The sequence below is a fragment of the Panthera uncia genome, chromosome B1, assembly GCF_023721935.1.
Source record: "Panthera uncia isolate 11264 chromosome B1, Puncia_PCG_1.0, whole genome shotgun sequence".
In the NCBI taxonomy this organism is placed as follows: domain Eukaryota; kingdom Metazoa; phylum Chordata; class Mammalia; order Carnivora; family Felidae; genus Panthera; species Panthera uncia.
In genome coordinates, this window is record NC_064811.1 from 41,593,499 (window position 1) to 41,606,573 (window position 13,075).

Genomic DNA, 13,075 nt, shown 5'->3' on the forward strand with positions numbered 1-13,075 from the left:
GCAGTTATGTCAGGGTATGACAGTGCATTGCCAATAGTAATCAATCTGAGCAATTACAGTTTGCTTGACTTAGAAATACAGAGTTAGATACCTCCCTCATTTACTATTTAAAGTTTTAAACAATGGTGTGGGGGTGGTATTTTGTTGGTTTTTGTTGTTCCAGCATTTTAAACTTTCTTCCTAGGCAGGTTGATGCTCTTACCTTAATGTGCTTTTAGTTATTTTCATTTATAAACTTTTAAATATGTAAGTTATGGTCAGATATCTTTGATCATAACACCTAAAAGAAAAGCAAAGGGAGGAAACAATCAAATTTTTATTTTTTTAGATTTCTTTGGGGACTCCATTATATATTCTTCATGAATAGTAAGAATTTCTAGTCAGCTTGGCTTTGATAGGATCTCTTGTTAGGAGAGAATAAGCTTAGTCATTCTCAAAAGTGGCTATTCATCTCAAAGTCAAAAATATTTTGACTTTTTTAAAGAATATCCAAAATGTAAGTATAGTAATTGATGCAGATAGAAATATATTACCTATATTCTTAGAATAGTATCAATTGCATGTGTTGCAGGTTATAGAATGAAAATTTGCATATCTTCCTGTTATTAAGTGCTTATTGACCTTTTTCATAGGATTATATGTTATTAATCTTAGGAGTTTTTTTCTGATGTTTGTTTATTTTGAGAGAGAGAGAGAGAGAGAGCGTGTGTGTGCACAGGTGGGCAGAGAGGGAGAGAAAAAATCCCAAGCAGGTGCTGACAGTGCATAGCCCAACCCAGGGCTTGATCTCATGAACCGTGAGATCATGACCCAAGCTGAAATCAAGAGTCGGATGCTTAACTGAGCCACTCTGGTGCCCCAGTCTTATTTTTTAAAACTGGCATTCTTGAAGAACCAGTAGAAATTTCAAAAGAGTTACTTTAAATAAAGAAAAGTTAGATCTGATCAGTGTGGCGTGGAGTCTATGAATCTTTTCACATTTACTATTTCTGTGAAATCCCATAGTGTAAGAAGAGTGCTGCTAATATAATTTCTGTATAATAACAAACTTCGTTATTATAGCACACAGTGCATAGAGAAACTCTAGATTTATACTTATTTAACCTGGTCAGCAATCTTGGCAGTCTGCTTACTGATCCCCAAAAGGCCAGATGATAAGAGTTTTAATTTTCATCATTGTACTATTGAAACGAATCAGTAGCCATCTTTGTATATAAAGAATAGCTGTATTCTTAAACTTAACAGCAGTTTCATGGCATAAGTACTGGATTTGGGTATTAGGTTTAGTTTTGTGCCTGTGTGAATTTAGGAAAGTTCCCTAAAATCTCTAGGCCTCTGTGTCTACATTTTTAATATGACAGGGCTAGACTGTGTTATCAGGAAGGTCCCTTTTAATCATGAAATTCTTTTTTTCTGGCTAGTCCCTGGTTTACATGGAAAAGGAGATCTAAGAAAGTAGGAAATCTGCCCAAATTTATGGCTAATTAAGAGGCAAAGTCAGGGCTAGAATCCCTGGTTTTCTGCCTTTTAATACTTGCAATTCAGGCAGCTTGATTTTCATAAGCAAAGGCATAGATATAGTTAAGTCACTTAGTTTTAGTGTAATTTAAAACTTTGCTTTTGTTTCTTTTGCTACTTTAGTATCTAAAATTCCTTTTATATCAGTCATTTGACAGAATGTTTTGCTTAAAATAGTTGTACTTTTGATATAATGGTTTATTAAGATAAGTAGTTTATAGAGAAAATAATAGTTCTCATATCTGAAATAATACAGTTCAGTGTTTATACTTTTACTTGCCCACCCCCACCCCCCAATAAAAGATGCTTTGGAAACACAGAAAAATCCCATTCTGACTTTGTGATCAGTCTTAGGGAATATAGGTAATAGGAAATTTGACACTATTTTCAGTACGTGTTTTGTGCCTTTGAAAATTCAAAAGAAAAAAAAACTCTAGTTAAAGCTACTGCTCTCCTTTTGAATGGTGTATGTGTGTATGTATATATATGTACACATACATACACACACTTTACAGCATAAGATAAAAAAATGAGATTCTACCCGTTGTAGTTAGTGTAACTGAGGAATGTGTTTTGCTTTGTTTTGTTTTTGAAACATGGCATAAATCTCTTTGTAAGAGCACTTAAACGATGATTGAAATCCTTTTTATAAGTTACTGTATTTGGAGACTCAGGACTTCTTATCTCACATATATTCCTGTTAATACAGTATTTTTCCAACTTTGGTTAATAGTAGTCTTCATAACTGTATGTAGCAAGGGCATTTTGTTGGGTGTGAGTTTTGTTTTATAAATTAAAATTTGTGACACTTATTAGGCCAGCTAGAAGAATGAAGCAGTTTTAATGAACACAGAAAATTGAAATTGGCAATAAGGATGATTGCTGTAATCTTATCCTAATGTCCAGTTTGTGTGTTTTGTTTTCATTTTATAATATTAAAATCTGTTAGGTAAGTAGTTGCATATTCTAGGTTGTCTTAGCTCGTTTTTTCATATCATGGCTTTTTAACTGATTCAGACTCTTGAAAGAGGAAAAGTAAAAATTGCTTAATGCAGAATTACTAAAATATTTAAACCTTGCACTCCTTACAATAGTCAAACATAAAATGTACAATAAAACTGAATGTTAAATGGACATTCAGTCTAAGATTGACCTCTTCATTTGTTCTTGCACTGCTTATTATGTCTTGGTGAAATAATGTACTGGAAAGACGTACCTGTACCTTCATGGCATTTGAGCACTTTGAATGTGTATTGCTTGTATTATGTAGCTTGTAAGTTTATGTGATTGGACATATGAAGGCTTTTATTTTTAAAAATCCCCTGTAGAATATCTTTCCCTACATTTAAAAAATAAAATTAAACATAAATATGGTAGGGAAAGCTTTATTATTTCAAGCTCTGCACAAAAGTGAGTAAATTTGGCTTTCCTAATGAACACATTTATGTGCTCTACTGAGTCAAAGTTTAGCGTAGTTCATCTTTAAGCGTTCAAAGTCTTTGTTTTTAAGATAGCTTGAAAAGTAACAACGTTTTAAGAATTCAGTCCCCAGAGAATTAGCATGGAAAACACTTAGTAGAAGAAGTAGAATTTGGAGTCATACCTGAGCCTGAATCTTGGTGCGGCACTTTACTCACAAAAGAGCCTTTTTCCACAGCTGTGAAAATGAAACTAATTGGACTTATACCAAGTACTTGTGTATTAAATGGCTTCTAAGGCTGCAAAAGAACCTGTTGCGGGGCACCCAATAATGTTAGTTCCTTTTGCATCTCTGCTCCCACTGTAGTCTCTTTCACTGTAGTACTGTTAGACAATAAATTATGTGCTCTGAAAACAGTTTTAAATTCTCTAATTTTTATTTTGAACATACATTATTTTTCAACACAGGATGTTTGATTAATCTTCACTTGAAAAATAGATTACATTTTCTTCATAAACTGTATATGCTTTAGAGAAGATTATTCTTGTAACGGTTGGAAAAAGTATTGAAGTAGTACTGTGTGAGTCCACGAAACTCACAATATCAGTATAAAAATATATATGCAACAAATAATAGTCTTGCTTTAATTATCAGGCCTTGGTCAGTGCGACTTTATATTTATTCAGTAATAAGGAGATAAGTATTGGTTTTTATCAACTATAAATTCTTTCTAGAGAGAATACAATGTAAGTGTCTTCCTTGGGCATGTCTTTAGTTGTGGTCCTCAACTTTGGCTATGTGTTGGAATTACCTAGGGAGCTTCAAAAAAATTATGGATGCTTAAGCCCTAGAGACGAAATTAAATTGTCTGGTATATACTCTGGGCATTGGGATTCTTGAAAGCTCCCAAGGGCGCCTGGGTGGCTCAGTCAGTTAAGCATCTAACTTCAGCTCAGGTCATGATCTCGCATTTCGTGGATTCGAGCCCTGCATTGGGCTCTGCTGACAGCTAAGAACCTGGAGCCTGCTTCAGATTCTGTGTCTCCCTCTCTCTCTCTGCCCCTCCCCAACTCGTGCTCTGTCTCTCTCTCTCTCAAAAATAAACATTAAAAAAAAATGAAAAAAAAAACTCCCGGATGATTCTGATGTGTAGGAAACATTGAGAACCATTGATTGAGAGATCGGATTCTGGCTTGACATAAAGATTAAAATGAAATGTTTAGTGACCACCTTGGAATTTGAGGTAAAATGATAGAGTTTGCTTTGATGGGCACTAACATTTGCATTGCATTTTACAACCTCATAGAACTTTCTTTTTTGTGAGTCTCATTTAATTTATTATATTTTGCCTCTTTGAAAGTCTTTTTGTTGGTAACCAGTATCAAAGGTATATCATGCTTTTTCTTTTGCATATAGATTGGTAGATAGTATATTTGTAAAATTGGAAATTGGAATCCTGCAAATATTATTTTCCTCTTATGTTATTCCCTCCATTTAAAATGTCCTCCCTTCCCCATCCTGTGTGGCTAAATTCATTCCTCATGTCTTTCAATGCTTCTCTTTCCTAAAGTAGCTTAAAAGATGTTATATCAGGGTGCCTGGCTGGCTCCGTTGCTATGTGTCCGACTCTTGGTTTCGGCTCAAGTCATGATCTCATGGTTTGTGAGTTTGAGCCCCACATCAGGCTCTGTGCTGACAGTGAGGAGCCAGCTTGGGATTTTCTCTCTCCCTCTCTCCCTCTCTCCCTCTCTCCCTCTCTCCCTCTCTCCCTGTCTCTCCCCCACCCCCTGTGCTTGCTCTCTCTCTCTCTCTCTCTCTCTCTCAAAATAAACTAAAACAAAACAAAAAACTCGTAAAATAAAAAAGATGTTATACCAACTTCCATGCAAAACTGTTATAGCCATCTTTTTAGATGTTTGACCTGAGTTAGGCAATCATACTACTGCATGTGTCTTAACTTGGGAATATGAAACTGTCACATCTACGTTTTTTCCTAGAGAATGCATTCATGAATTATTGCTCCTCAGTTCTTATTAGAAGTTCTATTGTGAGAAGGCAACATTCATAGATTTCTCAAGGACATGATTCATTTATTCTTTTAGAGTAGTGGTTCTGTACTTAAAGCAGTAACCTCTTTGAAAATTTCCTGCAAACTGTGGACTCTTGACTGAAAAATGCATTTGTACACATGCATATATTTAAGTTCAGGATCCTCTTGGTCCCTCAGTATCCCATGTATGCTAGGTAAGGACCCTTGCTCAAAAGTACAGTTAAATCTTTAGATAAAGCCTGCATCAAAAGGGCTATGTACTCAGACCACGTGGTTTTACTCTCCCTGATTTGAATTGCTTTTATTGGATCGTACATTGTTATGCTTCACTCGATATTGAGGAACATTTTGAGAAACGGTTCTGTGAAATCCACTTATGTTTTCATTGTAGTAATTGGAGACTTTGTCCCTATTTCAGTTTTTCACAGCATGAGATTGCAGTCCATTAGTGGGGTGTGAAATGAATTTTGTGGTCTCAACCACCAAATATTTCTGGGGTTTGTATTGTTTTTTGTGTGTGTGTGATATTTAATACTAATAATTCGTATTTGATTTTAATGTTACTCTTTCCTTTTTAATAAGTGTAAGTATTATTTCATGAAGCTTTTAGTTTTTTATATGTGTTTACTGGATTACTGTGTAAAATGTGTTTCTTAAATATATTTTGGGGTCAAAAAAGTTTGAAAACTGTACTCTATCATACTTTCTCTTAACATGGACTCAGGGGAAATTTTTTTTCTCTTTATTCTCTTCTGTAAAATGGGAATAATAATAATAATAATTGCTACTTCATAGGGAAGTAGTGAAGAGTAAATGTATCTAAAGTGCTTAGAACAGTGCTTCCTAGCACATTGTAGGTGGTGCTCTTGTTACCGGGAAGAGCAGTCTTCAGAGTTAATGCTTTGTTTTTATCTTACACTAAAAGACTTGTTATTAAAGATGTCCTTTATTTTGGCTGGTAAAAAATGAGAAGCTCAGAGATAAATTTGTGGCAAAAGATTAATAATTAATTCTTTGTCTTCCCTGGGCCCTAATTCTGTCACTTTAAAAATTTTGTTTTATCTTTGTAAGCAGTTTATGTCAGAATCATCAAAATACGCCATTTTAATTTTAATTTAATTCCATTATAATTTCAGAGATATTTTCATTTTCACGAAAGATAGAGGCTCTTGTGAACATCCACTGCCTGTATTAAGTTTGTAGATTAATGAAACTTCAGATCTCCATCATGGTTAGTTTCTGTCTCTCTTTAGCTATATGGTTTAGTCCAACACAGAAGAGAATCTTGGTAGCTATATTAGCTATCTGCCTTACTGAACAAACGTGTAAGCCCAGTTGAACTTGTGCTATGTGGAAGCAGCGCTTTCAACAATAGCCAAATTATGGAACGAGCCTAAATGCCCATCAGCTGACAAATGGATAAAGAAGATGTGGTTTATATATACAATGGAATACTACTTGGCAATGAGAAAGAATGAAATCTGGCATTTGTAGCAACGTGGATGGAACTGGAAGGTATTATGCTAAGCGAAATAAGTCAGTCAGAGAAAGACAGATACCATATGTTTTCACTCATATGTGGATCTGGAGAAACTTAACAGAAGACCGTGGGGGAGGGAAAGGGGGAAAAAATAGTTACAAACAGAGAGGGAGGGAGACAAACCATGAAAGACTCTTAAATACAGAGAATAAACTGAGGATTGATGGGGGGGATGGTGGGGGAGAGGGGAAAATGGGTGATGGGCATTGAGGAGGGTACTTATTGGGATGAGCACTGGGTGTTGTATGTAAGCAACGAACCATGGGAATCTACTCCCAAAACCAAGAGCACACTGTACACATTGTGTATTAGCCAATTTGACAATAAGTTACATTAAAAAAAAGTTAAAAAAGATAAACTTGTGCTATGTGGAAACTCAAGTTATAATAGATCCTCATAGTAAAGCTCTACTAAATCTTTTTATGCATTAAAATAGAAATGTGTCATTAAAAATTTTCAGAATAGGGGCGCCTGGGTGGCGCAGTCGGTTAAGCGTCCGACTTCAGCCAGGTCACGATCTCGCGGTCCGTGAGTTCGAGCCCCGCGTCGGGCTCTGGGCTGATGGCTCGGAGCCTGGAGCCTGTTTCCGATTCTGTGTCTCCCTCTCTCTCTGCCCCCTCCCCCGTTCATGCTCTGTCTCTCTCTGTCCCAAAAATAAAAAACGTTGAAAAAAAAAAAAATTTAAAAAAAAAATTTTTTTTCAGAATAATATAGTTCAATGTCATTTTTTCATAATGTGGCATCAGAATAACATTGGATAGTTAATCATGTCTGTTAAATATTATGTGCTGTTTGTTACTTCGGTATATGCTTATGTATTTGTCCTAAAATATTTCTGAACAAAATGGTAAACTTCACATTTCTAAGATATATCAGTCTGTGTGGTAAAAATGCCTGGGTAAAGAGGTATTGTTGTGGAAATAATGTGTAAGAAATTGTAGTTTTCTGGATTTCTTTTAGTGATGGACATTTGTTAAGGCTAATTTTCCACGTGTGTTTTTAGAAACTTAGTATTTGCCATTTTGAATCTTCAGTAATTCACTTAAAACTGAAAAAGTTAGATTGACCATATTTAAGATAAACTTTAAGAAGTGAGTACTCTCATGTGTCCCAGAATTTTTGAAAGCAGAAGTCTTTACAAATCCATGGTATATAGAAAGACATTAGAGTGTTAGATCTAGATTTAAGTTTTCCTACTTCAGCAGTTTGGAGAAGTTGAAAATCCAAACAAACGTGTGAGAATTTGTTCTTCAGGTGGAATAAGTTTTAGAAGGGAGAATCCAGCAATCGGGAATAGAAAAGAGTGGAAAAGGAAATAGTAGAGGTAAAGATTTTTACAATGAAGCCTTGGTAGCAATAAATGGTGAAGGGAAATTCTGGCCTCAGAATATGCACCTGTATCTGTTGGGATGTTGGAATCTGAGTTGTGTGTGGATATTAGAGGGCTGATGGCATCTGTTTTGATACAAAGTTACAGTGGTCATAGCTTTGTAATTAAGTTTTAGGGGAAAAAATTGGAGAGATACTTGTTTTAGGTCTGAGATATTTGGATTTTTTCTAATGTGTGAATGTTAGGATAGTTTCCAGCTATATTGAAGGGGTACAAGTTAAGTAAATAAAATCACTTTCACTCCTTGAGATCATGAAGAAATCCGGAAAGTCAATGACCTGGGCATAAAATCAGAAAAGCTTGAACTTTTTAAAAATTATATTAGAATTATATAGAATAGAAGTTCGAAGTGGGCAAGATGATAAGTAGGAGCTGACTATGTAGTTGAAGACATTTCAGATGCCATTATATACTGTTTCTAGGGTCTTTGTTTTTGTGAGCACATAATCATGGGGCGTCTCAAGGTTCCCTTGAGGCAAACTTTCACCAGTTTTGGTTTTCAGAAGTCTTAAATTTCTCAAAAGCCAGTTATCTTGCTAGAAGGCAGTGTAGCTCAAGGGAAGGGATCTGTATGTAGGCTTTGGAATCAGAAAGACTCAGATTTGAAAGTTGAGTTTTGCCATTTAGTTATTACTGATGCCAGTGACCTCCCCGTGGGCCCTGGCTTTAACATCTCTAACACAATTATACGGTAATTCAGTAAGTGCAGACTTTTATTGTGAGGTTTAGGTATGATGTGTAGACATTTGGCAAATGGTAGCTGCTGTTAGTCATTTTGGGAACCTAACTGTTGTGACTGTGGAAAGATCCATGGTACTTGGTTGTTTTACTTCTACAAAGTTTTAAAGGCAGAATTGTTCAGAACTAAAGTAGAGATGAAGAGAAATTCATCTAATTTGCATCCATTGTTCATTGCCTCTTCCTACAAGTGATTTCTGTAACTTGTTAAGCATATATACTTTCATAAAATCCTTAACTACTAACTAAATGGCTTTTAACCTTATTTTTTAAAATTTAACTTACTTGCTTTTCCTAGATAAATTTATAGCATCATTTTCTGGTAGACTGTTTTTAATGTATTCATATACTTCTTTAATGGATTATAAATACAACTGGAGGTGGAGTAGGCATTTAAATATTTAATTTTTTCTATTTAAAGGCAAGTTATCAGAAATGGAAAACTGGATCCCATTGTATGCTTTCTAATGCTTGGAATAAATCACTAAGGAAAATACAGTGTGTATCAAAATGAGCATTATTTCATTTCAAGTCTTCTGGGGGAATTTTTAAGTTTCTGTAATAGAACTATGATACGTGTTACAATTACAGTGGCCAAAAAAATTTTATTTCCATTTGCTTAGCATTTGCTACCTGATTCAGTTCCACAAAGATAAATTCAGTTGGAAACTGTTAAAAAAGTAAATTTAAAAGAAAATCTGTGAATTTAACATGATCGTCATTGGGTATATAGGTTCCAGCTTACTAAATAAAGCTTAGTCTTTATGACAGTATGAAATAGTGAGATCTAATTAACTTAGTGAAGTTTTTTTCAATGTGTACTATCCTCTGATTTTATTTTATAAAGTACATTGCAAAAGGTTTTAGACTTTATTTCTCACTTAATATTTGTGTTATTTTTCAAATATCTAATTAGGTGAAACTGAATTGATTTCAATTTCTATGTTACAGGAGATTACCTGGGGCAATCGATGTTATTGGTCAGACTATAACAATTAGCCGAGTAGAAGGAAGACGACGGGCAAACGAAAACAGCAACATACAGGTTTCGTATTTTAAAAATTAATTAATTTTGAAACTGAAGAATTACATCCATGTTCTAATTTAATTATTCGATATACATTTATAGTGCAATGTTATATGTTAGGTATTTTAGATTTAAAATATGGAATTAATCACTTTTATTACAAAAGCTATTCTATTTAGAAGTTATTACCTTTAGATCTTTTTCAGTAAGATTTCTTTCTCTCTCTCTTTTTTTTTTTTTTTTTTTTTTTTTTGCTGTAAGCATAATATATAGGCTAATTGGACTAAAAAAGGGAAATATTGGAAAAGTTTAAAGAAGGAAATAAAACTACCGATAATTCTAGCATCTAAAGATAACCACTCTTAACACTCTGGTACTTACTTCTCTTTGTCACCAAGCAAGATTATGATATACTATTATGATTCTTTTTTGTGTATCCTTTAAAAAAAATTATCATTTGCATTTTTCCATATTCTTAAAAATATGTAAAATTTCTTTATGATAGTTTCATTGTACAGACATACATAATTTATTAAATGTGACATTTTGGGGGGAAGTAGATTTTCTTTGTTTTCAAGTGAAATAATGAAAGGAGATGAGTTATTAGTAACTTGGATAATTCAAGTTAGAACTTTAGTAACAGATTTTCAGCTATTAGCTTGATCATACGTTTTTAAAAATTATTTCCTTTTTATCAGTGCTTTAAAAAATGTCAAAGTGTTTTGATCCTCATTACTTTTAATAAATTAATCTTGTTTTTAGCATGCTTGAGGGTAAATCATTTCTAAGCTGGTAGATAGTTCTCTTTTCTTTTCCCCACCATTAAAATGCCTGGATTTCTTAGAATAATTCTGTTCCCTACTTTAAAAAATAGCTTATCAGCATAAGTGTTACAAAAATTGCTATACTTAAAAATGAAGAAGTTAATGAAAAGAGGGATTATGTTTAAAAGATACCCTTCAGCCAGCAAGGATTTTTAGAAGTGTACATTAAAAGCACATTATGTTGTCTGTTTCTGCTGTTTTCTTAAATGTGTTTGCACATCAGAATCCCTCAGGGAGGCCTGACAAAAATCCAGATTTCTGTGTGTCACTCCTGTAGGTTTGCTGCCTGTCCCTTACCTTTTTACACAAATCACTATTTTGTAAACACTTCCACTTTTCAAGTATGAACCCTTGTTCTTAAATTTACAAGGCTCACATGAAAAAGTTATTTATATATCGGGCTGCCTATTATTTGCACCCTGTTAATGCATACCACCTGCTGATAGGCCCTGGTACAGTGAAGATCTCTTCTGTTGCCATGTTGATTTCTTAATGCTACTATCTGTGACTAATGATTACATTGCCTTAATGCGAGTACAGTAACTTGGTTGGGTAACAAAGATAATACTTATTACATTATATTTATAAAGTACTTAATTTAGGGGCACCTGGGTGGCTCAGTCGGTTAAACATCCGACTTCAGCTCAGGTCACCATCTCACAGTCCGTGAGTTCGAGGCCCGCGTCAGGCTCTGGGCTGATGGCTCAGAGCCTGGAGCCTGCTTCCGATTCTGTGTCTCCCTCTCTCTCTGCCCCTCCTCCGTTCATGCTCTGTCTCTTTCTGTCCCAAAAATAAATAAACGTTAAAAAAAAAAAAATTTAAAGTACTTAATTTATGAATACTCTCATTGAGAATGTTTTTATTCTTTTCTGAAGTTTTTTTTAATGCTTATTTTTGAGAGAGAGGGACAGAGAGGGCGTGAGCAGGGGAGGGGCATAGAGAGAGGGAGACAGAATCCAAAGCAGGCTCCAGGCCCTGAGCTGTCGGCACAGAGCCTGACATGGGGCTCAAATTCATGAACCATGAGATCATGACCTGATCTGAAGTTGGACGCTTAATTGACTGAGCCACCCAGGCGCTCCAGAATGTTTTTATTCTTACTAAGTTTTTTTGGTAATGATTTAATCATTTATTCCAGGCTTTATGTGGACATCTTAAATAGTGTGTGTGAGTATATACTCACATCTGTACACATACACATAAATCACAGACATGGAAAATTTGCTTCAAAATATGTGTTATGTGAATAAAACTTTTTACTTTGTTTCTTAAATGAAATAAATTTACTGAGTTTTTAATCTTAGATATGTTTTTAAAATTAACTATATTTTAATTTTAGGTCCTTTCTGAAAGATCTGCTACTGAAGTAGACAACAATTTTAGCAAACCACCTCCATTTTTCCCTCCAGGAGCTCCTCCCACCCACCTTCCACCTCCTCCATTTCTTCCACCTCCTCCAACTGTCAGCACTGCTCCACCTCTGATTCCACCACCAGGTAAATAGTAAATAAGACATTTGATTTTGAGAGAAAAATAACCATGAGTGTTTCTTCTATTTTGAATTCTAATAATTAAAATATATATTTGAAAATAAAGCCTTCACTGATTGCACTGCATTATAATTAATAGATAGGAAACTTATGTTAAATCTTCAATAGATTCGGAGTGAAAACAAATCTGTATGTGCTATGTCAGCACAGCAAAGAATACACTAATAGAGAAGACTGGACAGATATGAAAATTGTGATCCAAGGTATGATAGTGATCACTAAAATTGCTAATTGTATACATAGCTTATGTATACATTAACCATGTTAACTTGTTCTGAAAAGGTTTAAAGATACTTTCAGAATTGGAGTAGGTTCAAAAAAATATATCCTGTGAAGAGATTGAAGTGAAAATCTCTGGTCGTTTTTTTGTATCCTGATTTCCTTTTAGTAGACCTCTTCTGGGTGCCAGATACCTGGTATTTACTTCTTTTAAAAAGTCAGAAAATTAGTTTTATCATATTTGAGCCACTTTGATTATTTGTGTAATCGGTGGCAATAGAAAAAAATTCATGAATAATCCCCAGATTTTTAGATTTTCAACCTTACATCCAGTGGCATTTGTTATTTTATTTCCATTAAGCTTCTGGTATTTATTCCCCTTAATCAGTTTTGGATGAAACAGCAAGACTGATTGAGATAATAATTACTTTCTTCCTAGGGAGAATACCAGCAGTAAATGATAAAAACTAGCTCCTGCTCATAATTATAACTACATATGTGAGATAAAGTTTTCTTAAATTTATAAATAAGTTAATATCAATTTATACTAAATAATAAAGTTAATTTATACTAAAGAGCCACGTCCACTCAGTTACTTGGCAATTCAAGAGAGCCGTACTTGTTTTAAGGTACCAGTTTTGATAAGAGTACCAAGGCACATTAAGGGTCTGAATAGTCCTTCCCTATAGTATTCATTTTTGGTCTCTAAATATCAACTGTTTAATTGGCCCAAAAGCCACAACAACTTTGATTCCCTTCCATTGTCACTTCTGTCTTCAAAAAGGATAAGAATTATGAA

The 13,075-nt window shown here is 34.4% G+C and overlaps 1 protein-coding gene across 25 annotated transcripts in view; it reads left to right on the top strand.

The window, feature by feature from the left end:
• Positions 1-13,075, top strand: part of FIP1L1 (factor interacting with PAPOLA and CPSF1) — a 79,488-nt gene that overhangs the window by 33,464 nt on the left and 32,949 nt on the right. For all 25 annotated transcript variants that reach the window (XM_049632035.1, XM_049632043.1, XM_049632036.1 and 22 more), the window contains 2 exons: positions 9,608-9,701; positions 11,847-12,003. In XM_049632035.1, coding sequence (XP_049487992.1) covers positions 9,608-9,701; positions 11,847-12,003 — 251 coding nt within the window. The remainder of the gene's footprint in view (positions 1-9,607; positions 9,702-11,846; positions 12,004-13,075) is intronic.